The sequence below is a fragment of the Camelus dromedarius genome, chromosome 24 (assembly GCF_036321535.1).
Source record: "Camelus dromedarius isolate mCamDro1 chromosome 24, mCamDro1.pat, whole genome shotgun sequence".
Classification (NCBI taxonomy): domain Eukaryota; kingdom Metazoa; phylum Chordata; class Mammalia; order Artiodactyla; family Camelidae; genus Camelus; species Camelus dromedarius.
In genome coordinates, this window is record NC_087459.1 from 10,519,871 (window position 1) to 10,545,279 (window position 25,409).

General features: G+C 52.1%; 1 protein-coding gene across 1 annotated transcript; it reads right to left on the reverse strand.

Moving 5' to 3' along the window:
- Nucleotides 1-1,729: 1,729 nt before the first annotated feature.
- CDIP1 (cell death inducing p53 target 1) lies at nucleotides 1,730-24,441 on the reverse strand. The gene is made up of 5 exons (XM_010992711.3): nucleotides 24,287-24,441; nucleotides 3,410-3,514; nucleotides 3,130-3,285; nucleotides 2,155-2,428; nucleotides 1,730-2,034 (listed from the first exon to the last, which is right to left on the reverse strand). Exons 2-5 carry the CDS (start codon nucleotides 3,492-3,494, stop codon nucleotides 1,923-1,925), a joined length of 627 nt encoding a protein of 208 aa, XP_010991013.1. The 5' UTR covers nucleotides 3,495-3,514; nucleotides 24,287-24,441; the 3' UTR covers nucleotides 1,730-1,922.
- Between the last annotated feature and the right edge of the window lie 968 nt (nucleotides 24,442-25,409).

The window sequence follows — 25,409 nt, forward strand, 5'->3', positions numbered from 1 at the left end:
TTTTGAAATTTTTTCCCACAAATAAGGATAAAAAAGCATATGCTTGTATTATGTAACAATTCATTGTCTAAAATAGAAATGTGGATTTAAATATTTATTTTAATAGGAATTTATTACCTGTTTTACATATTGAGGATCTGTGGAAGTTTTACTCAAAAACAAGGTTAAATGGTGGGGACACTTTTCAACAACTGACTGAGCCCACCTGCCTTCACAAGTCAGGTGAGGGGCAGAGGCTGAGCCAGCCAGAACCTGGGGACCTAGGCTGCCTGACCATGCCCGGTAGCCTTCAGACCAGAAGCCTCAGTCCCAATGGCTCTGTCTTGCTTAAGGGAGTGAGGGTACCTCCCTGCACGGTGGGGTGGCCCTGAGCTCTAGCTGGAGGGGTCTCCAGCTTGCAGACCCCATGGGTGGATGCATGGTGTGGAGATGGGTGACACAGTATCAATATAGTAGGTGATCTGATAGCACAGTGAAGCCAACTTCTCACAGCTGGAATCTCCGGGCTCATCCACACTGGACTCTGGTGTGGTTTAGTTAGGGACTGAAAGGTCAGTGTTGTCCCTGGGTAGTTGATGTGGCATAAGCAATAAGAACCTGAGGACTCAACCCTCTGCAGTTAGACTACCTGCAGCCCCACCCTCTTTCCCTCGCAAAAGAAGGAAGCCAGGCAAGAGAGCAGAGGCCCAGGGCTGGGGAGTGAAAGGGCCAATTTAATGAGAAACTACAAACTGAGACTGGCCACGATTCACAGTGACAGGAGGCCATGCAGTGGCAGTGTGAGACCAGGAGAGGGAGGGGTGGCAGCAGGATACAGCGGTCCACGTGAGCAAGTTCACAGACAAACCAGTCAGGAAATAAAGACTGTGGGCTCAGGCCCAGGGCAGGGCTGGTGTCCAGCAGGGCACTTCCGCCACTTGTGGCTGCTCCTTCCTCGTCCCCAGTCCAGTGCCGCAGCTGCTCCTGCCCCTGGAGTAGGCACAGTGACAGCCAGCCAGCCAAGGCGAAGGGCCCAGTGCTTACTGGGAAGAGGATCTGGAGAGTGTACTGCAAACTGAGTGTGCCCACGAGGCGGCCCCTCCTCTCTGCCATCTCTGGTCACAGCTGGGACACAGCAGCTCCTAGGCAGCGGTTATGCCCACACACAGCAAGGGCATGGTATATACAGACAGATGGGCTAGGCTCCTGGATATTCCTTCTGGTCCCAGCAAAGCATGGGGTTCACGGACATGTGGCTGGAAAGGGAGCTGGATAGGGGCCAGAGGTGAGTCCCTTCCTGGAAAGCCAGGGCCCAATCCCTTACCCCATGGCCTGCAGGTGTGCAGACTTCCCTACCTTACCCCAGGTGGCTCCTGGGCACTGTTAAAGAGTTCCCGAGAGTTCTGAGGGCCAGGGTCATTCCTTCCGACCATCATACCTGCCTCTAGCACCCCAGAAACAAACCCAGGCCTCATGACCCTGTCCTGCTTGGATCCATCCCCCACTCAGCCCAGCAGATCAGAAACGACTGTGGCTACAGCCTAGGCCCCAGGTCTGGGGAACCAGCCACCGCTCTGGCTGCTTTTGGTCCCAGGGAGACTCAGGACCGAACCCGTACATGGTGCAGAAATGGAGGAAGAGACCCCAGCAGGAAGACTGTGCAAGGAGACACTTTCCCTGCTTATCTTTACACCAAGCAAACCAACACACAAGCTCAGTGCCATCCCCCTGCCACTCACTGACCCTTGGCTTTAAATCCAACAGAATTTTTGCCACAAGAGTCAGATGCTCAGGGAAGGGCAAGGTGAAGAGGACAAGACTTCCAGGGGACGGACTGATGGAACAGCTTCCACCTCCAAGTGGGAGTGGGGAAGCGAGCCACTGAGCGCAGGGAGCAAAGCACGGGGGCCAGACTGACAGCAGGGAGTCCAGTCCCAGCTCCGTTAGCACAGGCGCTTGTACGTGTAGATGTAGGCTTTGCAGCTGGGGCATGTGTGCGTCACATCCTTGAAGTCGTTGATGAGGCAGGGGATCAAGCAGCAGCCCAGATCACACCTGAATCAGAGATGGGGAGAGATGGGCAGGCCTGAAGAGAAGGCGCCAAGGGCCCGGGGCAACTCCAGGGCGGTGGTGGGCAGCCATGGCCCCCTTCCCACAACCGCCTGTACCACCTACCCCATGAAGCAGCAGAAGAAGCCCAGCACGAAGTTCATCAGGCCGATCTCATAGGAGATCTTGGTGGTGATGGCCTGCTGGCAGTGAGGACACACCGTCTGCACCGGCGCACCCTCAAAGATCTCTCCCTGCAGCACTGTCACTGTGGTGGCAGCCCCTGAAGGGACCAGGACCGTGGCTGTGTGGCCCCCAGGGCCAGGGTAGGGCCCTGGCGGGTAGGGCCCCGGCGGGTAGTAGCCCATGGGTGGGTGGGGGCCTGGAGGAGGGTAGAAACCTAGAATGGCACAGAAGACAGAGCAAAGACAGGTCACTAGCTTGCCAATTGCCCCATGTGAGGGGTGAGCACAAAGCCCTAAGGCCCCCAGGACACAGGTGAGGCCTTGGACCAGGCCCTGGGCCAAGGTGACCATCCACATTCTCCCGGCCTTGCTCCCTGCCCCATGGGGACCAAGACAGGGAAGCTACTTGACCCAGCCAGACATGACAGAGAGCTGGGAACAAGGCCCCATCTCTCCTCTCCTCCGCCTAAGCTTGATGCATTGGCTCCCTTGCCTCTGACACTTAGGGGACGGGGCTGTGCGTGAGGACTCTGGCCACAGGAGGGAAAGCCTTTCCGCTCACCAGCCCTTCTCCTCCCCATCAGCATCAAGTCCTGCATGGAGTGCCAGGGACCAGCCTACCTGACCAGGGCCCTTCTCCGGCTTGTGCAGTCTCTCAGAAGAGCTGCTGCGGGAGCAGGCCAGGCCTCTACTATGGACTCAGGTCCCTGGCAGGGAGAGGCCCCACGGCACAGGCAGGGCCCAGGGCACTTCTGGCCACAGCACCTGCACAGTGGTACCCTGTTCTAGGGCACCTTCCCATGTCCCCTGCCCTTACCTTAATTACCCACAAAGACTACTCACCCGCAGCAAAGGCTGGACAATAGCCTAGGTGATGCACTGGGTGCTGGGCTGGGCTGGTTCCTTTCCAACTTACCTGGAGGCATGTAACTGCCATCTGCATTCACATGTGGGGGGATGAAGCCAGGCTGGGGTATTGGGTGACCTGGTGGCTCATAGGGTGGGGGGCCAATGTCTGCAGGGGGCAGCGACATGCCTGGTGGGGGCTGCATCACAGCTGGGGAGGTGCGGCCTGGAGAGAGAGCAGAGAGAGGAAGCTCAGAGGGCTCCAGCCATCAGTGCGAGGGCCGCTCCAGGAGCAGGCTTCCAGCAGCGGGGGAGGGCAAGGGACAGCAGACAAGAGTGCTGAACCCTACCTGGGGTGGGCGGAGCTCCGCTTTTCTCCTCCAGAAGGGGGGCTGTGGGGCCTCCAGGGTAAGGAGGGGGTGGCTCATTTGACATTTTTGCTGCTTCTCCTGGACCTGGAGGAAAAACTCAGATAAGGAACCATGCTCCAGCCCCCCAACTTGCCACTCAGGTACTGGTCTGTGAGGAGGGGCTGCAGCACAAGGTGTGTGGTTGGTCTCAGAGCTGCCCCTGTGAGCCCTGCCCCATAGGTGTCCTCTGCCCTCGGGGCTCAGGTCACCTTTTACTCCCCTCCACATAAATTTCCACATTTGAGATGGGCTGGGACCGATTCCTTCGGGAACACAGACTAGGCTCCCTCTAGGCCCTGAAGATGCCCCACCATCGCCCAGGTAACCCAGCCCAAAGCCACCATCCTCCAACCTCCAGAACTACTAACCCCAGTGGTCATCCACACTTTGTGTGAAAGCCAGAGGGGGACAGAACCCAGTAGCTCAGGAACCTAATCTAGGGTTCCCCACAGGGCAGCTTGGCCACTGGTCCTCTCCTCCCCTCAAACTTAGGGAGCAGCAGGCTGGCTTCCACACCAGGGCACTGTTGCCTGCTTGTGGGAGGGATCTGGGAGACTTTACCTCAAATCCCAGGTACCCAGAGAAGACTGGCAGGCAAGGCTTTTCCACTGCTGGCCTGGGAGGACAGGAGGGCTCTGGGGACCGTGTCGGGGGAGCACAGAAGGCAGCGCCCTCAGAACCAGGGGAGGGCCCACGCACTGGGGCAGGGCAGGGCTGCACCTGGGCACCTGGCCCCCAGGCAGCCACACTCCCGGCACCACACGTCCATCTGGTCTCTCCCCCAGCTGCCCAGCACCGCGCCATCCTGTGTCCCTACCCACTCCTCACCTCCCCCCTTCTCAGCTTCTCCCCAGAGCAGCCCCCACACCTCGACATGCCCTGCAGGAAGGAATGAGAACCTGGGGCTTCTCCCTACAGCAGCAGTTCTTTGCTTTCATGGGGAGTGGGTGGGGTAAGGAGGAAGGAGCCAGTGTCGGTCAAGTGGAACACTTCCTCATTTCCTTCCCATGGCCCACGAAGCAAGTGCTGCTGGGTGCCGGGTGAGAAGCAGGGAAGCCAGCCACCTTCCTGCCCCTGGGTCTGCATTCTGTCTCCTTTAGGTAGGCACTTCCTTCTGCTGGATTCAGCAGCATAAAAGGATAAGAATTAGTAGCATTTTGAAGTGAAACTCAGTTTTGTTTTTTTTTAACTGAAATAATATTAACTAGAAAGAAAAGCTAGACAATACAAAAGGATATACAGCAAAAACAACTTTCATAGCACAGGTCCCTCCTGGAGCCCACCAGTGTTAAGTTCAGAACCATATGGGGATGAAGGGGCCCAAATAACCCTGCTGGGAAGAGGGAGCCTGTAGTCAGTAGGTTTAAATATTAAATGTAACGAATCAGTGGCAGGGCCAGAGGGACTGAGTCCAAGCAACAAAAGAGAAAAACGGTAAAATCAAGTTCATCAAAATTAAAAACTTGTGCTTCTGAGGACACCACCAAGAAAATGGGAAGACAACCCACAGAATGGAGGAAAATTTTTACAAATCATGTGTCTACTAAAGGACCTGTACCATTTAGAATATATAAAGAACTCTTAGAACGCTAACAAGAGATAACCCAATTTTTAAAAATGGGCAAAAGGATCTGAACAGACATTTCTCTAAAGATAAATAAATGCCCAATATGCACATGAAAAGTGTGCATATCAAAATGCAAATCAAAACCACAACAAGGTACCATTTCCTACTCACTAAGATGGCTAAAATGAAAAGGTCAATAATACGTAATGTAGAGAAATTGGAACCCTCACACACAGCTGAGGGGTATGTGAAATGGTATAGCTGCTCTGGAGATCAGTCTCAGTTCCTCAAAAGGTTAAAACAGACTTACTACATGATCTGGCAATTCCGCTCGTAAGTGTATACCCAAAAGAACTGAAAATTCATGTCCACACAAAAACTTGTACAAGAATGTTCATGGCAGCATTATTCATAATAGCCAAAAAGTGTAAACCACTCAAGTGTCCATCAACTGTGGTTATATCCATACAGTGCAATATTATTCAGCCACAAAAGGGATGAAGTACTGACACAAACCTGGATGAATCTTCAAAACATTATGCTCAGTAAAAGAAGCCAGAAAGAAGCCAGACACAAAGGACCACATGTTGTATGATTCTTTATGTGAAATGTCCAGGACAGGAAATCCATAGAGACAGAAAGCAGATTAGTAGTTTTCAGGGGTCTTGGTGGGGGTGGGCACAGAATGGCGAGCATGGAGTTCCTTTTGGGATGATGGAAATGCAAAACTATGATGATGGTTGCACAGTTCTGTGAATATACTAAAAACCACTGAAATGCATGCTTTAAATGGGGAAATCATATGTTATGTGGATTATTATAGGTCAACAAAACTTACTACTCATATAATTTTCTACAACAAAACTGTCCAATCTCATTACCCCGATGCAGCCGGTCTCTGCATGTCCCTGCCTGTCTATATACAGAGACACCTATATTTTTATATAGCTGCTGTTGGGACAGTTTAAAATCCTTTTAGCATTGTGTCTCACATATTTCTTCCACCTTGCAAGACCCCATGACCACTGATTTTAATGTTCCCAAAAATGGGCCCGTCAATGTTTACTTGACCAACCCCTATGAAAGCATTCAGAATGCTCCTTGTCACTTTGATGAAAAACTGGAACACCTCTTGCTAATGCTCTTTCCCTTTCCTGGATTATTTCCTTGGGCTAAACTTGCCAGAATTGAGATTATTAGGTCAAAGGATATGGACATTTTATGCATTTTGTGAAGGAGGGACAATGTGTGATGCTGATTCACAGCACAAACTTTGAACACTACTGTCACCACTGATTTGCAGTGTTAAGATGACACTTGCTTATGTTTATTTCTTTGGTCACTATGAGAACATCTTCCCAAGTGCTTATAAATTATATGTCAGCTCTTATGAATTGTTACTTACTTATAATTATCCTTTGAAGACATAGAGGCCAAGAAAAGACGGGACTTGTCTGCAGTCCCATGGCTGACTAGAGACAGAGCTGAGCCTAGGTGTGACTCGTCCACGCTTCTCCTGCAGGTGACTTCCCACAGTACAGGGTCAGGAACAGGGAACTGCAGTTTCCAGAGCATGTCACAGACCTCTGTCCAGGAGGCACGAGCTGTGCCTGCTGGGCCTGGGGGCCCTCGCCCTGCCACCGCCAGCCAGCATGGCCAGCCTAGTAGGAGGAAAAGGCAGCTTTCCGCGAGGGGCTTGACTCATGTCTGTGGAAGACTCTGTAATGTGCTTCATCTGTTAGAACACAGGCTGGCACCTGCCACAAACTCCCATCCTACACCCGCTGGGATGCCTCTGGCTTGGCTCAGCAGTGACTCGGCCTGCCCTGGGATGCTCTGAGCAGGCTAGGAAAAGCTGCATTGCCATTGGTGAGATGCTTGAGTACCTTCGAGTTCTAAGAGGGAGGAGCTAGCGTGGGTACTCCCGGCCCATGTCTCTGGAGTATACAGGCACACCCACCTCTAAGGATGCAGGCATGACATCAAAATCGCTGGGTCTATTTCTTAGTCTCTAGAATGCCAAGAGTTCAGCTTCTGGAATTCCACCATCATAATGATGGTACGAGCCCTGCACACAGGGCAGAGGCCTCCCCTGGTGTCCACCCAACCCTGAAGTGTCCTCTGATGCCTGGAGCGCGCAAAAAGAAGCTGCTGACCACACCACAGCCTGCTCCACCTGCCTCTTCCTTTCCCCTCCCCATCCACGCCCATCCTCCAGCCGCCTTCCTGAACTGTAGCAGAGACTTAGGGGCAGCCCCTCCAAAAGAAGAGACAGGTTTCTGAAAAATGGCTTATGAAGATTTCAGGAATTCAAACCCCAGTTCCCCCCATGCCTCCCAATACAAAACCAAATGTGGGGTCCCACAAAACTGCATCGTCTAAGGTATAATTAAAAAAAAATCTCAAGAATGCTATATTTTTTAAAAGTCACATGTCCAAAGGCAAAATAGTTTTCTGATAAAAAGGGGCACTGCTCAAACTAAGCTACAAGTGCAAATGTGGAATCAGATCACAGCCTCAGGCACTGAAGCATCCGCTACAAGAGGCTAAAGGGGTAGCAAGACCCGTGGGTTTGCAGCTCCCAACAGAGAAGAGGGAGGCCTAGGGTCCTGGGAGCTCAATGAAGCCAACGTGCAGCCCCTGAAACCCGAGATGGGGCTCTCAGCCTCCGGCTCAGATCTTGTAGCTACAGGCTGTGAAGAAACAGAGTCGTCTGATAGCCTCCATGAGTCCATCATAAACTGAACCGAGCTCCCAGGTGGCCCAGAGGACATTACACAGCACACCACTTTGTGCCCTCTGGATTTTGTGGATGCGAAGGTACTACCCACTCATAATAAAACACAAATTCTCTCAGAATAGGGCTAGAGATCCAGCTGACCACTGAGCAGCTGGCCAGCCACCAAGGCGCTGAGCCCAGCAGCACCGGGTGTGAGGGAGTGAGAATAGAGCAGCGGCACCCAGGACGTTGGAGCTGACTCCACTCCGCCACCGGCTTCACGCACCCCCTGCTCTGCCAGACTCGAGCATCCACAAGCACGGGGTTGGGGGGTTGTTCTCACTGAGCACGTGAAATGAGAAGGAAAGTTCATAAATGCAGCCTTGAAGTCCTCGTGTAACAGCACTAGCACACCTATCAGGGGCTCGGTGAGGTGTCGCAATAGCCATACCCAATGCAGGCCACGAGGGGGGCGGCGTATTCTAGGAACATGCTTCTCTTCCAAGGCTTCCCGGATTGCAGACGTCATTGCAGAAGGCACTACGGAGTCAGGACCTAGAGAAGTAGCCACCCTACGCCATCGTGAGAATCAAGAAACATCCCCTGGGTGCTTACTGTGGCTGCTGCCCTGGGCTGTGCCCAGACCAAGCATGAGCTCAGTCCTCAGCCAGCGCCTGGGCAGCCCATCAGCGTCTCCATTTTAGAGACATAAGCACCGCTCAGTCACACGCCCAGAGTCACCTGGCCTCACAGTGAGTTTCAGGTGTCTTCATGGATTTCCTCTGAGCCTTAAATTCCTGCTTACCTGTTTTCAGGCAGTTTTGGGGATACTGGGGAATTTCCACGTAGCCCTGGATAAAAGCTCCAGCCTTGAAGACTCCTACTTTAGAAGCCACTGGCCCTTAGAAGCTGGAAGTCTGGGCTGGAACTAAGTAGGATCTGAAAATGTGTGCAGGGAAGAGGGTGGGTTCCTGGGCAGCGCCCCATCATGGGGCCTCAAGGATGGAACTGACAAAGGAGATCAGTGTCCCCTCCACTGCAATTTCAGGCTGAGACCCCGCCGGAGTGGAATGTCCTGACTTTTGCCAGGGCAGGGAAGCAGCATGGGGTGCATGGCTGATGAGTTGAGAAGGTGCCATGGGGACACTGATATGTGCTGTGAGCCCACAGCTTCCCCATGCTGTCCACTGATTCGTAGCACAGGCCTGTTTCCTTGAGGGGATCAGCAAGAAATCCCCTTGAATGGAAAGGGCCATGGCTGCCACAGGGGACAGTGAGGCCCATGGGAGCGAGGGACAGACCAAGGGTCAAGGGGTTGTCCAGCAGAGGGAGGCCCTGCACTGGCTTCTTGTTCCACCAGGGGACAGAACGGGGCCACCTGAGGCCCAGTCTGGCCCCTGCACCCATGACCAAAACAGCCTAGTGCCCACTATGCCCTTATGTAGGAGAAAATTATTTGAGTCACCCTAAAATGAGATGAAGCCCGCCTCCACATCTGGTATCTGTCTTTGGACCCACTGCCTGCTGCAATCTAATTTCATCTTCCCCAGGGCAGCAGACACTGGGGGCTTCTGGGACAGGACACTGGGCCAGGCACTTTCTGCAAAAAGGAAACCCCACAGCTTCCCTCCTGCCATTTGGGCCGGGTCAGTACCCACTGAGGAGCCTGGACCCGCTCGGCGCTCAGTGTGGGTCCATCCCCAGCATGGAAACTTCTGCTCCTTGATGGCTAGAAGCTCTGCCCTCAGCCGTATTGCAGAGGCTAATCAAGCCTCACCAACACAGAGCAGCTCTTGCTTGTCCTCCGGATGAGCTGGGAGGGGCCAGGTGAGAGCTTTCCCAGGTGTGAGGATGAAAACGATGTTCTGAGACACCTGCTCTTGGGTTCTAGGGTACGGGTCATGAAACCAAGCAAAACTGCCTCACTGCCCCTCTGCCACTCCAAAGCCACCAATCCAGGCCTGTCTGTATCCAACCCAATACTCTATAAACAGCCACCGAGGAAGGTGATGGCTCCGAGGAAAGGACACACAGCTTTCCAATGTAGGGTCAGGACAGCAAGAACTGAGACCCCGCCACCCTCTCCCACTCACAGTGGGAGATTTGCCCCATGTTAGTTGCCAATGGATGAGTAAACAGGGTGAGCATGGAAGAGTGTGGCGCTCTGGAGTCAGCCCTGGCCTTGAATCCTGTGGCTGCGGGCAAGTCACAGACCCTCCCTGAGCCTCGATCTTCAGGGACCTGGGACTGGAACCCCCGCTTCCTGGCCAGGCTGCAGGCAGAGCAGTGATGACAACCTGTACCTGGCAGACTCACTGTGCAGCAGAGGGGACATCTGCTGGGGTGATGAAAATGCTCTTGAATTAGACGGGATGACTGCACAACCCTGTGAGCCACTGAACTGCGCACGTTAGAACGGTGGATTGTACGGCACGTGAATTCTCTGTCAAAAAAACAAAGCCCACCCAGGTCTAGATATTTTGGTGTGTGCAGAGTATAAATGAAAGGGATGGGGAAGAAACACCCCAGACCAAGATCATCCCTCTGGGACTGAAGCTTAGCAGCCATGGTCCAGAGAGGAAAGGATTTCCTTCATTACACTTTTTTTTTTAAACAACATGAAGGTGTTTGTGTATTATCTGCATAACTAAAAATACAAATTTGAGAATACAATTTTAGGACAGGTCAGTGACAGCTGTGACTTCTGGTGGCAGAGGGAGGAGGGAGGGGGGGTCTCTGCCTCCTGGTGTGCCAATTTCACCTGCTCTCCTCTGCGTTTGCCCACATCCCAGAGAGGAGTTAAAAGCACAAGGCCTCAGGCCCAGGGAAACGCCTCTGGCATTCTGCTCTGCTCCCAGCTATTCATCGTTCCCTGCAGAGACCGCTGCTATTGATCCAGGGCCAGAGCCGGGCCAACTGGCAGCAGCCTAAGGTGGCCCGGGTGGCTCCCTGTGGGAGCTGGGAGGACCTGGGCCCAGGCCAGCAGCAGGCACTCCTCACTGGCTACAGCCACTGCTGCAAACTCGATCCTGCAGCCTAAGCTGTTCCACACGCTGCTGTAGGGGGCCAGTCCTGCCCCCATCTCTTCCGCCCCACACGCAATCTGTTGAGGAAACACACCACACTCTCTCCTGGAGGAAGACTGAGGGCAGGGAGTGGTCTGGAACTAAGACCCATCGGCAGCACGAGCGAGGGTTCCTGGAGGACGGAGGACAGTTGTGGGGACAAGACAGAGGTGAAAGGAGAGGACGGCACCCAGCAGGAAGGCTTTGTGACATCAGTCCCCTGGGGTCTACTAGAGCAGGGGTTCTCGAACTTTTTGCTCTCAGGACCCCTTTACAAAGCTCAATCACTGAGGACTCCATAAAGATTCTGTTTTCGTAATCTATCAATACTTACACCTGATTACAAATCCAAAATGAGGAATTTTTTAAAGTATTAATTTATTAAAAAAAAACCCCATTACATGTTAACATAAATAAAATTTTAAAGTAACTACTTTCCAAAAAAAATTTCATGAGATGCCTGGCACTGCTTTACATTTTTGCAAACCCTTCTAATGTCTGGCCTAAGAGAAGACAGCTGGAGTCTCGTATCTGTGTCTCCCTCCAGTCTGCTGTGATGCTTTGGCTGAAGTACAAGACACCCCCCACAGGTAAGCAGTAGGAAAAGGGAGAGGCGTCTGAAGTCTTCTCGGCTGGCTGTGGATATTCTTCAACACAACACCCAGAGTTGACAAGTGGTGGCAGCTTCTTAAAGGTTAGTTGCAACATGGAATCTGAGTCCTTAACAATGAATTTTTCCTTTTCATTAAAAATCACTGGGCTCACTTGTATTTGGAGTGGATCTTTTATACACGTGCAGTTTTGTAACAGCACGCATGGGTCATTCAGAAAATCCTGGTCCGTGTTTAGGAGCTCTGATTATGTAGATCAGGCCAAGTTAACCTATCTCATTATATGATGTGCCTCCCACATTGTTAGTATCATGACAGGTCCCATCAGAAAAGTCTAACTATTGTGAAGGTGTCAAGCTCACGGTAGCAGATACAAGTTTTCCAAAATTCTAACATTTTCATTTGAAACCTCAAATTTTATCATTGGCAACAAACAGAGTAACAATTTTATCACTGGCAACATACATAAAAAGTCGGCTGTCTTCCTTGAATTAGTAGGCTCGCTTTGTTCATTTTCAAGAAAATGTCTGCTAAATCCCCAAGTCTGAATAACCACAGTTTGTGTGTCATTATTTTAAGTAAATATGGGAAAGCTAGTTCAGCTCACAACCCAAACAACTGCACATGTGCTTTCCCTGGAGGCACCCATTATACCTTATGTGCGTCCTCTCACTTCATCACACAAAACATTAAAAAGATGTGTACTCAAGGATCCAGATAATAAAGTTAATAATTTTTACTGCTTTTTCTTAAATGAAACCGGCATGAACACAACCATAAGAATGGCTAGCACAGCTGGGTGCTAGCCTTGGCACCGAGTCCCAGTGTTGCTGCATCACCAATGCGAATGCCAACCCAACGGAAACAGGCAATATAACTAATAATGTCTTAGAGTTGTTATAAACATGCTTCTGACCTTCAGCCCCTGGAAAGTTTCAGGAAGCCTCCAGGACAATGCACATCACTTTTCCAGAGCTGCTGGGCTACAGTAACCCCCAAGCTGGTAAGAGCAGGGTCAGGGCCCTGCAGCCAGAGGGACCGAGAGTCCCAAGACAGAGTGGACTGTTTCCGTGAGTCTCTGAGCTGGCTGTTGTCACCCGATGCCCATCGCCCCCTTCCTCTGAGGCCATGCTTGCTGCAATGGGCAAGGCTTTTAAAGAAAGCCTCAGAGTAGTTCAGACCCAGCTCCACCCCTTTCCAGCTGTGTGACCTCACTGAGCCTCAGTTTCCTCATTCGTAAATAGGGGTAATCATGCCCACCTCTCCCAGTTGGAGCAGTTTTAAAATAAAGAGTGTATGCAAATACCTAGAGCAGTAGCTTGAGGCCTAGCACACAAGAACGCTGAATAAACGGCACCTGCTTTGTTATCATTCATTATGAATAACTTCCAACAGGAAGGAAAACAAAACAGGCACTGATGCCTCTACCCTGACAGCTTCTGCTCCCACACCAGTGAGGACCCTGGTGTGCACGCCCCACAGGACTCGGGGGAAGTGTAATCAAACCCAGCCTGAGTGCACTGGCCCAGCAGTTCGCTGCGGCTCGGCCAAGCTGAGGCCAGCCGCTCCGTGGACCCCAAGACAACTTCTGGAAGGGAAGAGATACTAGTGATCCTCACAAAGGGCCATCTCTCCTGCCAGGCGGCTGCCCGGAACGACACCCTGTCCAGACCCTGTGCGATCACTGAGACCCTGGCGGCGGCAGCTGCAGGGCCGAGGTTCTCAGGGCCAGGCCGGGCTGGCCTGCACACTGCCTGCCCAGAGGAGGTCCCCCCACCTCTTCAGCAGCCATGGCACCAGGATGCCAGCTGGCCTCAGAGGGGCTCCTTTGTCCCCAAGAAGCAGGTTCCAGGCATCTGGCCAGAAGGGCTTTGGGCTTTCCCGGGGAAACTGAAAGGCAGCCTTCCGCCTTGCCCACAGCCTCCCATCTGCTGAACCACGGAGGCACCCACTGCTCCGTGAGGGGTGGAGGCCCAGCATGAAAGCTAAATGCCCTGCTGGGTGCCCTGGGTCTCCAGGGGCCTCCCAGAGGACAGGGGAAGGGGAGCACACTCAGCCCCTGCTGGGCGTGCAGGCCCTTCCCAGGAGGCCTGGCCCACACATCTGTCCCCACCCCACCTGCCCACTGTAAGAACTGAGACATGGATATGGATAAGCCATGAAGGACCAGGCAGTGTGAGGTGTCCTTATGACTGGGGCTTATTCACCAGGGATGGCTGGTGACTCCCTGGGCAATGCAATGTACCATCCTGTTCTATGTTCCCAGGGGCAGGCAAAGGCCCTTGAAGGGGGATGGTGCTTCCTCTGGGAATAACAATGGTCAGTTCATGCCGTTCACTGTGTAGCACCAACTCTGTGCTGGGCACAGGCTGGGAAGTGGCCCACACATTGTCCCAGTCAGAGTGAGAGGCTCGGTCCCTGCCCTCCGTAAGTTTACCATGAAGTGGTGGAGACAGGCATTAGATACATACCAAAAAGCACCAAACGTAATGACATATCGTGACCAGTGGTGTACAAGAAAGTCCACTGTGAAAGTACAGAAAGACAGACCCATTCCGGGATCAGGGAACATCTCTCCAGCAAGGTGGTGGGCGAGAGGGGAGGCGGAATCAATGAGACCAGCAGGCAAAAGAGAGAACAGGGACAGTGGCCGGACAATGAGTCACGAGGTCTAAGGAAAGAGGCTGCGCCTGCTGTGTGTGAGCAGACAGCAGCCTGGAGCCTCAGGACTGCTTCAAAGGCACAGCGTGCAGGGCTGCCCTGCACTGCACAGACCTCGGATCCCCACAGAGGACCTGGGCCATTAGGCAGGGTGAGGACCACAGGCCAGGCAGCCCACAGCCCCAGCACAGCAGCACCCCAGCCCCTCTCCTCTGAGCAGTGCCCCACCGCCTCAGCCTTCAGGAACAAAGACACCAGCTTCCTTCCTGGACCAGCAGTAAAATTTGGAGAGTGCCACCGACAGATTGTGTGACCCTGTATAATCTCTCCAGGCCTCGGTTTCCGCTTCTGAACCACTATTTTTATTCAGAGCATCAGTGTCTTTGCTAAGATGTTCTCAGCCCTTCTTGTAGTTGTGTCACCAGGTGACTAAGTTCCAGCCAAAGAGTCACAGGCAGAGTGAAGTATGTTCTTATGGGAAGGTGCCAAAAGGGAGCTGCCTTGGCCAGGAGATGGACCCTCATCCCGCCTGCTGGCAGGAACATGGATGCAGCAGCCCCAGCAGCCATGCTTGACCCTGAGCTGACTTTGGGAACAGAAGCTGTGCTAAAGACAACTGAAGGTGCTCAGGCCCCAGATGAACAAGGAGATACCATTCTAGACTGAACTGACCACCTTCCATATCTTCCAGCAAAACAGAAACAAACATGTTTTACTTGGTTACTCTGGGTTTCTTAGTAAATGCAGCCAGATCTAATCTCAATATCAAAGAGAAACGGAAGAGTTGGTTTTCCAGCAATTCTTAAATCCACTGTAGCCACAATCTACTTGTGATTGGTAAATTTCCAGTTAGTTATTAACAAGGAAGAAAAACAAATACCATTAAAAATAAAGTGTTCCTTGGACCCCAGAGTATGTAAACAAGTGGTCATAACCGAAAAGCTCCCATTACGACTTCCCAATGCCTTGGCTTCCTATAGCTCACACTGCCTCCACCAGCGTGGAAATCCTGAATTCGGCCCCTGTTCCACTGTCCTTACCGATGGAGGCAGGACAAGAGAGACAATCCCTCCCTCAGAGAGCATAACTGGTGGCTGTGAACCATTTCTTTATTTTCACACTTGAACACGGGTGTATTTGATGCCTTGGGAATTCCAAACACTTCAAAACAAGCTGAAGACATGGAAAGGACCAGAAAGCGAACTGGTTTTCCCATCTGTCTGCTCTCCTTCCATCCAGCCCGGCACACTCCTCCTTGATGAGTGCCATGGCTGAACAGAGCTGATAAATCAGCCTAAGCCGATGGCCCCAAATACTGTCTCCCATGACCTTCCAGGGGAGGCGTGAGCCCTGATGTCACAGGCCAAGCTGGAAGGGCAGAATCCTCACCCACTAGGGCCCAGGCACCAGGTCCCACCCATGAAGTCACGGATGAAGAGCACGCAGCTCAGAGCCTGTCACGTAGTGTTCGACAAACAAATAATTGTTTGGATTACTTGTATTTATGGAGAAGTAAGCAGAGCATGGGAAAATACACAAGAAAACAGACAAGAGAGAACCCACTGGTTGCACTTAATCAGAAGCAAAATCAAAAGGCAGACAGGACTCAAAGAATGGTTGGTTCTAAGCTAACAAGTAGTCAGACTTCTAGGAACTGAGATGAGGACAATAAAAAATGCACAGTTTATATCCTGTTGATTTCCTGTCAAGGCCTTGGCAAACCACTGACTCCCCGTGACAGTGTCAACCGCACACGGGCCACAGCAGAGCGGGCTCACATAACTTTTCTGGAGGGCAATCTCATTACGTGAACATTCTTTTTACCATGTTAATTCCATTTTGAGGCATCTGTCCTAGGAAGAAATGAAGGCATGGGCAAAGATTCACATGCAAAAATGTTGATATGTATCAATGTCTTGATGTTCAACCAAAAGGGACCAGTTACCCATCTGGTTAACATATACAATGTAACTATACTCACCCCCTCAAAATAATATAGATCTATTTTTAATTCACATAGAAAGATGGACTTGATAGAGCACCAAGTGAAGAAGGAACAATCCTCAGGTAGACGTGTACATTGACTTGTATGTTACACACCAAATGTTAAGGGTGGTCTTTCCTGGATAGTGAGATTTTGGATTATTTGTTTACATATAAACATACACAGAAACTTTTTACCTCTGTGTAGTTTCTAGTTTTTCTAGAGTGGGCAGCTTCTCTGGTTAGTTCCTTCCTCAAAATACTCATTATAACTGTGTTAAATTTATGTGTACCATCCAGAAAGGTTACCTCTGACTGTAACCTAATTCTGTCTGTAGGGAAAGAAACACTCCAAGGAGCAAAGCTGAGGACCAGGCTGCTTCTCTCTCATGAGTTGGTGCGGCCTTTACCTCAGCCTTGTAGGAATTTGGTCACATGGGTCAGTTCTCCATACCAAATCACCTCCCAGAGCTTCAGTAAAATTGAGGGTCTAGACCTGTGAATTTGGAACATCAGGGCCCTCCAAGGTATTCTGGCCTTGGAGATCCTGCCTGGAGAGCCAGCAGGAGGTCACCTGGCAGAGGAGGGCACGTGAGAAAATCCCAACAGACACATGACAAAACAGACTGATGGTGTTACAGGGCTGGCTCGAGGCCACTAGCTGGAGCCAGCGCTGGGAGCACAGATCTCCTCCCACCCTCTGAGCTGCCTCCCAGGCAGGACAGGGCTCAGGAGCTTGGTTTCTGCATGTTCTACTGTTGGCACAGAAGAAGGAAGTACAGACAAGAAGGGGACGAGGAGAAAGGAAGAAAACAGATGCAGCTGCAACCACGAGTGAATAAACAAGTCATCTGCACCTGCTGGGCAGGCAGGGCTGGGTAACCAAGAGGCTGACTAATTTTAGAAATGTGATGAGCCTAAAGAACCATCACTTAGGCAGTCAAAGAAAAAGTCCTTACCTCTGCTTTCAATGAGCTGACACAAAACGGATAGTATTTGGATTGACTCTGTTTTAATCAGTTACCTGAGATCATGACATACCGTTCTGATCCAGGAAAAAAGCAAGAGGCCCATAAGTGCAGTCAAGCCACATGGCCACTATAAGGTCCCATCCAGCTGTAAGAGTCTTAGTTTGAACACAAATGCCTGCTGGCCTCGCTGGCCCAGGAAAAGAGCTCAGCCTGCAGCCAGGCCTTGCCCAAGTCCCCCCTTTCTGGGGGTAGGGAGCCTCTATGCTCCCAGGGGAACAGCTCTGCCTTTCTGCCATGTATGCTGAGTTCCCCTATGTTTCACCTCATCCTCCCTCAGAACTGCGAGAGGGTGGCTCTGCGTCATCTAAGTCCCTCATATTACAGGCAGTCTCCTGATTCTTTTACACTAAGTACTGCTGGGTGAAGAACATTAGTTGCAGTCAGCCCACTGTGGCATGCTTCTAGAGGTCACCTGGAAGGAATCAGTGAAAAGAAAAAAGCCAAATACCAGCAGACACGTAGCAGACTAGTCATTTTTCCTGGAGTGAGACCTCACCCCAGCTGCAATGGCTGGATTTTGCCGTAAACACCCTTTTAAAGGACACACAGTAAGAAGCCGTGTTACAGGACTAATGAAAAAACCCAAGAACACAGAACAGTCCAGGGACACACTCTCCAGTGGAAACATCCTTGTAGCAAGGGGCGCTCAGAAGACCCGCAATGACGGTCAAAAGGACCATGACCGGGACACGATGTCCACAAAGGAGATAGGAAGAGAGGGAAAAGTGCTCTGGGAAATGTGAGTGGGGAACTAATCTAATGAGCGTTTGAAACTATCTTCCATGAAATTTAACTGAATTCGTATCACTTGAAACGGATATCTGACCTGAGAGCTGACTCATGCCAGCTGGGACAGGAGAATTATTTTGGATCTTCTCTTTGAGGAAATGGGGGCTCATGTTATATCTGGGGTCGTCTTACTTCTGGTCATGTGTGTATTTATTTCTCTATGAATCACACATCTAGAGACTACCTTTCAGGCCAGAAGTGTCTTTAGGGAGCACAAAGCCCATGGTGCCACAGTGTCAGCTGACACACATCTGGCCTTCAAACGTTACTAAGCACCCACGAAGGCAGGCCCGGGTGCAGCGCCAGTGGTAAGGGAGGGCAAGATGGCAGTGCCCGCCCCCGGCTGCTCCCTAACTGGGAGCCCGGCCCTGCTGCTCAGAGAAGAGCTGTGACTTGGGCCAGCGCTTCTCCTACGGTGCCCAGCTCAGCCCTGTTTCTTCTCACATTCTCCAAAATGTTTCTCAAAATTTATTAGAGCAGGGTCTTCAACCCCCAACAGAGTGCTTCACATGGTGGAATTCCATTGTGTGAGTTTACGTGGATTTCACTGCTCAAAACAAAAAAAGAGAAATGAGTGAACTGAGCTGACGCGTCCCTGCTTTTCTCCTGGTGTGGGCGGGGCTTGGGAGGGGACAGAACCAGGGTTCCTCCGTGCCTCCCCTAGTGTCTGCACTCCCAGCTCTCAGGCAGCTCGAGGTCTTCACTGAGCATCAGGACCATGAGGTCTCTGCTCCACCAGCTACTTCAGACCCCAACCACTGGGGAATTCAACACTGTGTTCAAATCTGTATTCCCCATCCTAGGGAGAAACAGAGCACACAATGACCATGGTCCCTACACCTGGGGACCTGGGGACTTTACCAGCCGTGAGAAAAATGGGACAGCTGAAACACAGACCCAGTACATGATTTTATTCAACACATAAATACCTAGCACACACTACGTATCAGGCACTTCCTTGCACTTCCTTAGGCCCTAAAGATGTGGGAAACAGCCGTTTTAATGTCACATTCTAGTGGGGGAGGGGCTGTACAACACAGAAACTGGTAAAATACTAGAACATTAGACAGTGATGCAGGCCACGGAGGAGCAAGGAGCAGGGGAGGGAGGGCTGTGGAGCTGCAATTCTAAGCAGAAAAGACTTCTCTGAGCAGGAAACATTCAGGCAAAGACAGGATGGAGGTGAGGAGAGTGACATGTACACAGCTGTGGAAAGTTCCAGGCAAAGAGAGGTTACGTGCCCACATGGCCCGCAGCCAGGCAGGTGGCTGGGGCAGAGTAGGCGCCAGGACCGCGAGGAGCTGAGGGCAGAGAGGCGGGGCGGTGTGTGGAGACTGGCCAGGCCCTCTGACCACTGAAGGACGTCCACTTTCATGCCAAGAGAGATGGAGAGCTTCCTGCACTATGCCTGGCATGCTAACTAATATGGCTCCCCAAGAGTCCTGACATCCACAGGTGGCTACTGGAGGTGGGGAACCCTACAGTACGTGGCCCCCACCTCCAGCACACACAGGTGCTTTTTGGCCAGTTTGACTGGGACCGTAGAGAAATGGGTCACGGTGTGGTCCACACACTCCCCAGGCAAAGCAGGTAGACTTGTAATCCGAGCTTACCTACACCTGGACAGGAACTGAGGCCTGAGCCTTGGGCAGTACAGAATGCCCCAGAGTCCCAGAGCTGAAAGTGAGCAACACAGAATTCTTCTAGTTCTAGGACTGGCCAGTTTTATTCAGCAGAGCCATCACTATCCAAGTTTGTTTGTTTATTCTTTCTTTCAAGTAACAATGTGTTGTGAAAAAACTTAAGATTCCTGGCTCCTTAATTCAGCCAACATTTCACAGGCCCAGGTCACTCTTCTCCCTGGTCCCCGCCTGCAGGGAGCTGCAGATCCAGCCAGGAAGCCAGCTAACACTTGAGAAAAACTTACAAAAGATACTCAGCAAAACTCAAATGAGAATCGTGAGAGCAGGTGCTCCAGGTTGAGAGAAGTGGCTGTCTGTGGGTGGGGGTGACAGGAAGGCTTTAGGGACCAGGTGAGCCCTAGGAAGGCCCCCCAAGGAGGCAGGCAGAGGTTCCAAGACTGGAGCAACAGAGTCACTAAGAGCGAGGGGGAAATAATTGTGGTCAAGGGTCCAGCCAGCAGCTCTGGGAGGACAGGGATGGTGTTTGGAGCCAGTCTCTCCACAGCCCCAGGCAGCACATCAAACGTCAGGCGACCAGGTGGATGGTAACATAGCTCAGCGGATACTCCCCAGCCCACAGGCCCTGCTTCAGTTAGCAGAACCCTGGTTACCAAGACGGATGTCTAAGAGGTGTTCCAGATTTGTCTCTGCCCCTTAAACCCTGACCTGTCAGCAAGCCTGGCTAATGCCATGGTTCAAAAGCTCTCAGATCCACTATCTCACCTACTGGTCAAGATTTAAGGGGAAAAGTCTGGACTTGGCCCCATGTTCCAGCTCTCTCTACCACACTCCACACCAGCCACCCTAGACTGTAACTCTCCCTTTTCCAAATAAATCAAACCTGGTCACCATCAAAGAACCTTTCCACAGACCCTTCCCTCAGCTTCCAAACCCTCTTTCCAGCAAACCAGAGCCTTTCCTGTAATTCCTGGCAGAAGAATCCTTTGTCCCTTACCCGTCTCCCCACTGGAGAATACTGGCCTCTCCCACTCCTGTCCCTAGGTCCCTGCTCAGTCCTGGGCTCAGACCCTAAGCAAGTGCCCACCATCCAACGCCACGGCGCCAGAACACAGCACCAGCCGAGATGGAGCACACTGGCTCCTGGATGAGAGGGCCAAAAACCCAGATGGGAAAAAGGCCCTTTCTTGAGTCACTGTCAGCTCAATGGAGCGGTGTTCACAAGGGGGCCAGGGGAGCCCCCACTTCCCTCAGCCTCCTCCCCTTCGGCCCTCATTGTCTCAGGGCTCTGCATTATCTAGCAACCTTGGGCAAGTCACTTGGTACTCTGGCTGCTTCCTCAGCCGGGAGACACGTGCCCAAGCTCTCCCTGCAGAGCTCACACCGCCTGCAATGACAAAACACAGCTGAAAGCTCAGCTGGGGGGTACACAGCTCACACAAAGGGCACACCCCGCAAATGGGATTTCATTCCCTACCGCTTCCCCAATCTGTAAGGCTACTGCTCTTAATGTTAATGAGAACTATGACAACATTTCATTTCTTCCTCCACCTTCCCTGGCCTCTGTTTCTCCTTGAAGGAAAAACACCCAGACACTAGACCAGATCTGAATTCAGGCTGCAACAATACTTACTGAACACATTATATCCAGCATGTTCACAGTTTTTACTGGACCCTCATGACACCTCCTGTGGTAACAATCAGTGGTGCTGGATCGCCCAGTGGACAGACCACACACAGTACCCAGAGTCCAGGAGCACTAAAAAGGTGATGAGAAATGTTTTCCGGGAAAATGATCCAACACCACCAAAAACACATCACAAACACTTTCGTGGAAAGAATCAGAACGTCACTGGACTCCCCACCCTGCACGGCATGGTTTAGACTGCCTCTAACAGCAGGGGACTAGTCTTTTCAGCACTTACAGCAGACACAGGTCCTCATCCGGCCTGGGTGCTGCTCTTCGCTTATCAGAGATGTAGCAAGTGAGGCTGTGGGAGGGCAAATGCCTTGTCACACAGCTCAGAAGTGACAGAAAGACCTCCAGCGTGGTCTATGGAGTTTAGACAGTACTGGTCCCAGAACCCCAGTGTTGTCACCAGAGCCTGATGACTCAGAGGAGAGGCCATGGGTCCACAGGCTCAGAGCCAACAAGACCTGCATCTCCTTGGGTGGGTGGCCCTTTCAGGAGGAGAGGCTCTGCCTGCCACAGGTCCCAGGCCAGGCAACCCCTGGCCTCTGCAGCACTAAGTTTCACTGCAGCCCCTACCACCTCCAGGGGAGATGTGTCTGGAAGAGTCCTGACCATGCAAAGACGGAAGGTCTTTGTGGGATCCTAGAAACCAGCACATTTCCATTCCGTGCACTTGACTTCCAAGTCCCTCTTTGAGGGCACAATAAGCCTCATGTCACCACTGCCAGCCTGGCTCTCCTCCCCACTAAGGGCCACGTTCTCTGCAGAGCTCACAATGCATGCTGCCTTCTCAATGGCACTGGCACAACTGCCTTCCTCCACATCTAAGATGCCACGACTTTTAACTGCCACACTTCCCTGATTTGTCCAAGATGAATAAAAATATGTCCACGCCCCTTGAATAGTGTTTCTGAAAACGGAGACAAATTTTCACAGAACCTGTCACTTCTCTCCCTCTGAGACTACTGAACAGGGTTAAGGTTGGTGTCTGTGGCTACGGAACAAAGCTCCTGGGACCAAGGGACTCAGAGCTTGTTAACTGGGCTACACAGCCCTGTGCCCCTGGAGCTCTAGAAAACACACCGAACCAGTAGGTTCAAACGGGCAAGCAGAACGTGTAAAGAGGAGAAACGGCATACAAACTTGACGACTTACATCAATTCCTGCCAACGATCTGCTGGGGCAACCTGGCCATCGGGGCACATTCCATTAGCTCCCCCTCAAAACAACCCTGCTCTTTGAAGTATTACCCTACATCACGCAGTCCATGTTTTTGCTCTTAGGGTGGTTCTAGAACCATGGCCTGCTGTTTTCAAATCTTTATAAGAGCACATGTAAAGCTCTTTCTTGGTTCCAGAGGCCCATCCTATGGAGAAACCTCCAAACGCCTGAGCTTCTCAGGGATGGGAGACAGAGAGAATGACTTTTCAAATAACCAGGCTTCTGCTAGTTAAAAAACAGTAAGAATTCTAAGACTTGACTTAATTATATGCACATTTAGCTGTTTGGGAGGGAAATGGACATGTCTACAATTAACTTTGACATAACAACAAACAAAAACATAAGATGGACTGCTGAATGGTTAGACTTGTGATAAAGTACAATAAAATGCTAGACATTCTAGATGGTGTTCTATGTGTGTTTGCTGTAAAATTTCTTCAACTTTTCTGTATGTTTGAAATTCTTCATAATTAAACGTCAAGCAAAGGGCAAGGCAGAGCTGGCATACCTCTCCCCACCCAACTCTTAAGTCAGCCCAGAGGAAGAAACAAAAGACAGAGAGATGTCACACTTGCCAAGCACTGTCTTGCCCAGGAGCCCACAGAACACATACAAAACTGGTATAAATGCTATGCCCCGGGTCCTCCACTCTCCTCACTCTAAGACAAAGGTTCTCAACCCCAAATGTGCCTGAGAACCACCTGGGGAACTTATTAAACAGCGTCTTGGGGCACATCCCATAACTGCAACATCTGAACCTCTAGGGGTGGGTCCCCAGAATCTGCCCTTTTAACGAGGGCCCCGGTGACTCCGATGCAGGGGATCTTAGGCCCACCCTGGAGAAACCTACAGTCGCTTGCTCCTTACCTGACACCTGTTGAGAGGTCTCCTGGGAACATTTAGAGGAAAATAGAACCACACATACTCTCAAACAAGTCAAGTGCCCAAACCTGGGCTCGCAAGACCCCGTGGGTTCAACCACACCAAGGTCCTCGAAGGCATGAGACGGGGCCCAAAGCCAGGCCAGGTCACTGCCTCCACACCTGGAGCCGGCGGCGCAGATTAACAGATGCACGCGAGCCGGGATGGGCGGGGGAGGGAGAGCCGCGCGGGGCCCCTCGGGCCTGCCAAGGTCATCAAGGAGCTCAGCATGGGCTTCGTGATCGCCGGGACCCTCCTCCCGACCCCTTCTCCTTGAGGAAACAGCCCCCTTGGAAAACCGGGGATGCTATTCCCCCAACGTTCCCTGCAGAGGCTGTGGAAAGTGTGACAAGTGGGACCCGAGGAGCCGGCAGCCCCCGGGGCACCAAGCCCGGCGCCCGCCTGGGCCTGGCTTGCTGTCACCGCAGCCCCGCGGGTGGCCGGCCAACCCAGCGACCGTACGACGTCAAAACCCCAAGGGCAGCTCTGGATCGCATCAGTGTCCTGGGAGGAGGCGACCGGCCCGCTGCGCCGCCGCCGGGGTCCCTTTACCTCGTGAGGCCGGGCGCCCCAGGCCGAGCGAACACCAACACAGCCGGGGTCCAGACGCTCGGAGGACAGGACCCTCAGCCCCGCGGGGCTTTGCGCGCACACCGCCCCCCGCGACCACCCAAAGGCCTCTGGGAGACGTAGTCCGTCTGGGCGCCCGCGACGCGCTCTGCGGGCCAGCGAGACCACAGTACCCGGCGTGCACCGCGAGGCGCCACGGGCGGGGGCGGGGAGGGGGCTTCGCGGTCCGAGGTCGTCCCCCTCCCCCCCGAGGCCCGCGAACGCCCAGCCCTGCTCCGGGGTTTTGGGTAGGGTGGCTGGGGGTTCCGTCCGCGGGAAGCCGTCTCGAATGGCCGAGGCGACTCACCGTCCCCGCGGCACCTGCGGCCGCAGTAGCAAGAACGGCCTCCTCTGCAGCTCGCAGTCGCGCGTCTGTCAGAAGGAGCCGAGTAGGCTTTCGAGCAGGGCCGAGGCCTGTGGCGTCACGGCGACGGGCAGGGCCGTGAGGTCCGCGCCGGGGCGGGGACTCGAGGCGGCACGTGACGAGCCCCGGTGACGTCAGGGGCGCAGAAGCGCTTCGGGCCCGACGAGGCACGTGGGAGGGCCCGGGGTTTCTTTGTCGCGTGGGGAAGCGGCTGGAAGATAAGGGGAGGCCCTGTGAAGCCCTCCCTCAGGGCCCGCCAGCACCGCGGCCTCCACTCCTTCCTTCCTTCCTTCCGGGCGCGTTTGTTCGGTTACTCCACAGACCTTTATGGAATTTAGGTGCTGTGTGTTATGCGGACAGACCCAGATGGGAAAGATTTTAATTGCCTGATGTGGAGGTTACAAGCGGAGTTAAATAAGACAACATTCTGTTTTCTCCTTTCAGCCCTCATGCTGTTAACAGGTGTCGTTGGGTATTTTTAATGCCATTGTTTTTGGCATTGGTGTGCTTTAGTTGGTTTTGCTGTTTAAAATGGCCCTCAGACATAATTCTGAAGCTCTGTCCAGTGTTCTTGAGCGCAGGAAGGGTGCGATGTGCCTTATAGAGACGATACCTGTGTAGATAAACTGTGCAGGCGTGAGTTACAGTGTTATTGGCCTTGAGTTCACTGTTATTGAACCAAGGATATATATTAAACAAGGCGTTTTAAAATACAAACACTCAAAACATGGTTATGTATCAATCATTTGTGATCAGTGGCTGACAGGAGCCTTAACCTGCATTTCCCCTAGGAGCAGCAGTTGAGGGTATTCACACCAATTCAGTGTTTTCAGTGACTTTATAGAATATAACTACCACTTACAATGAGAGTCAACTGTATATGATTCAACTGACATTTTAAAGAATCATTCTGATTGCTGTGTGGAGCATGGTTTAGATCAGGAGAAGCAATTTGGAAGCTGGGAGACCAGAACATATGCAATTTTAAAGTTTCTACTAATCATGTTAAAAAGGTAAAAAGAAAACAGATGAGATTAATTTTAGTAATTAACCCAATATATGCAGA

What these genes read in the sequence shown, in the direction of transcription:
- CDIP1 (XM_010992711.3), bottom strand. Translation starts at nt 3,494, where the DNA reads ATGTCAAATGAGCCACCCCCTCCTTACCCTGGAGGCCCCACAGCCCCC. An exon ending in TGGCAGTTACATGCCTCCAG is followed by an intron (nt 2,429 to 3,129) that starts GTAAGTTGGAAA and finishes GTGCCATTCTAG; the next exon opens with GTTTCTACCCTCCTCCAGGC. An exon ending in TTCTTCTGCTGCTTCATGGG is followed by an intron (nt 2,035 to 2,154) that starts GTAGGTGGTACA and finishes TCTCTGATTCAG; the next exon opens with GTGTGATCTGGGCTGCTGCT.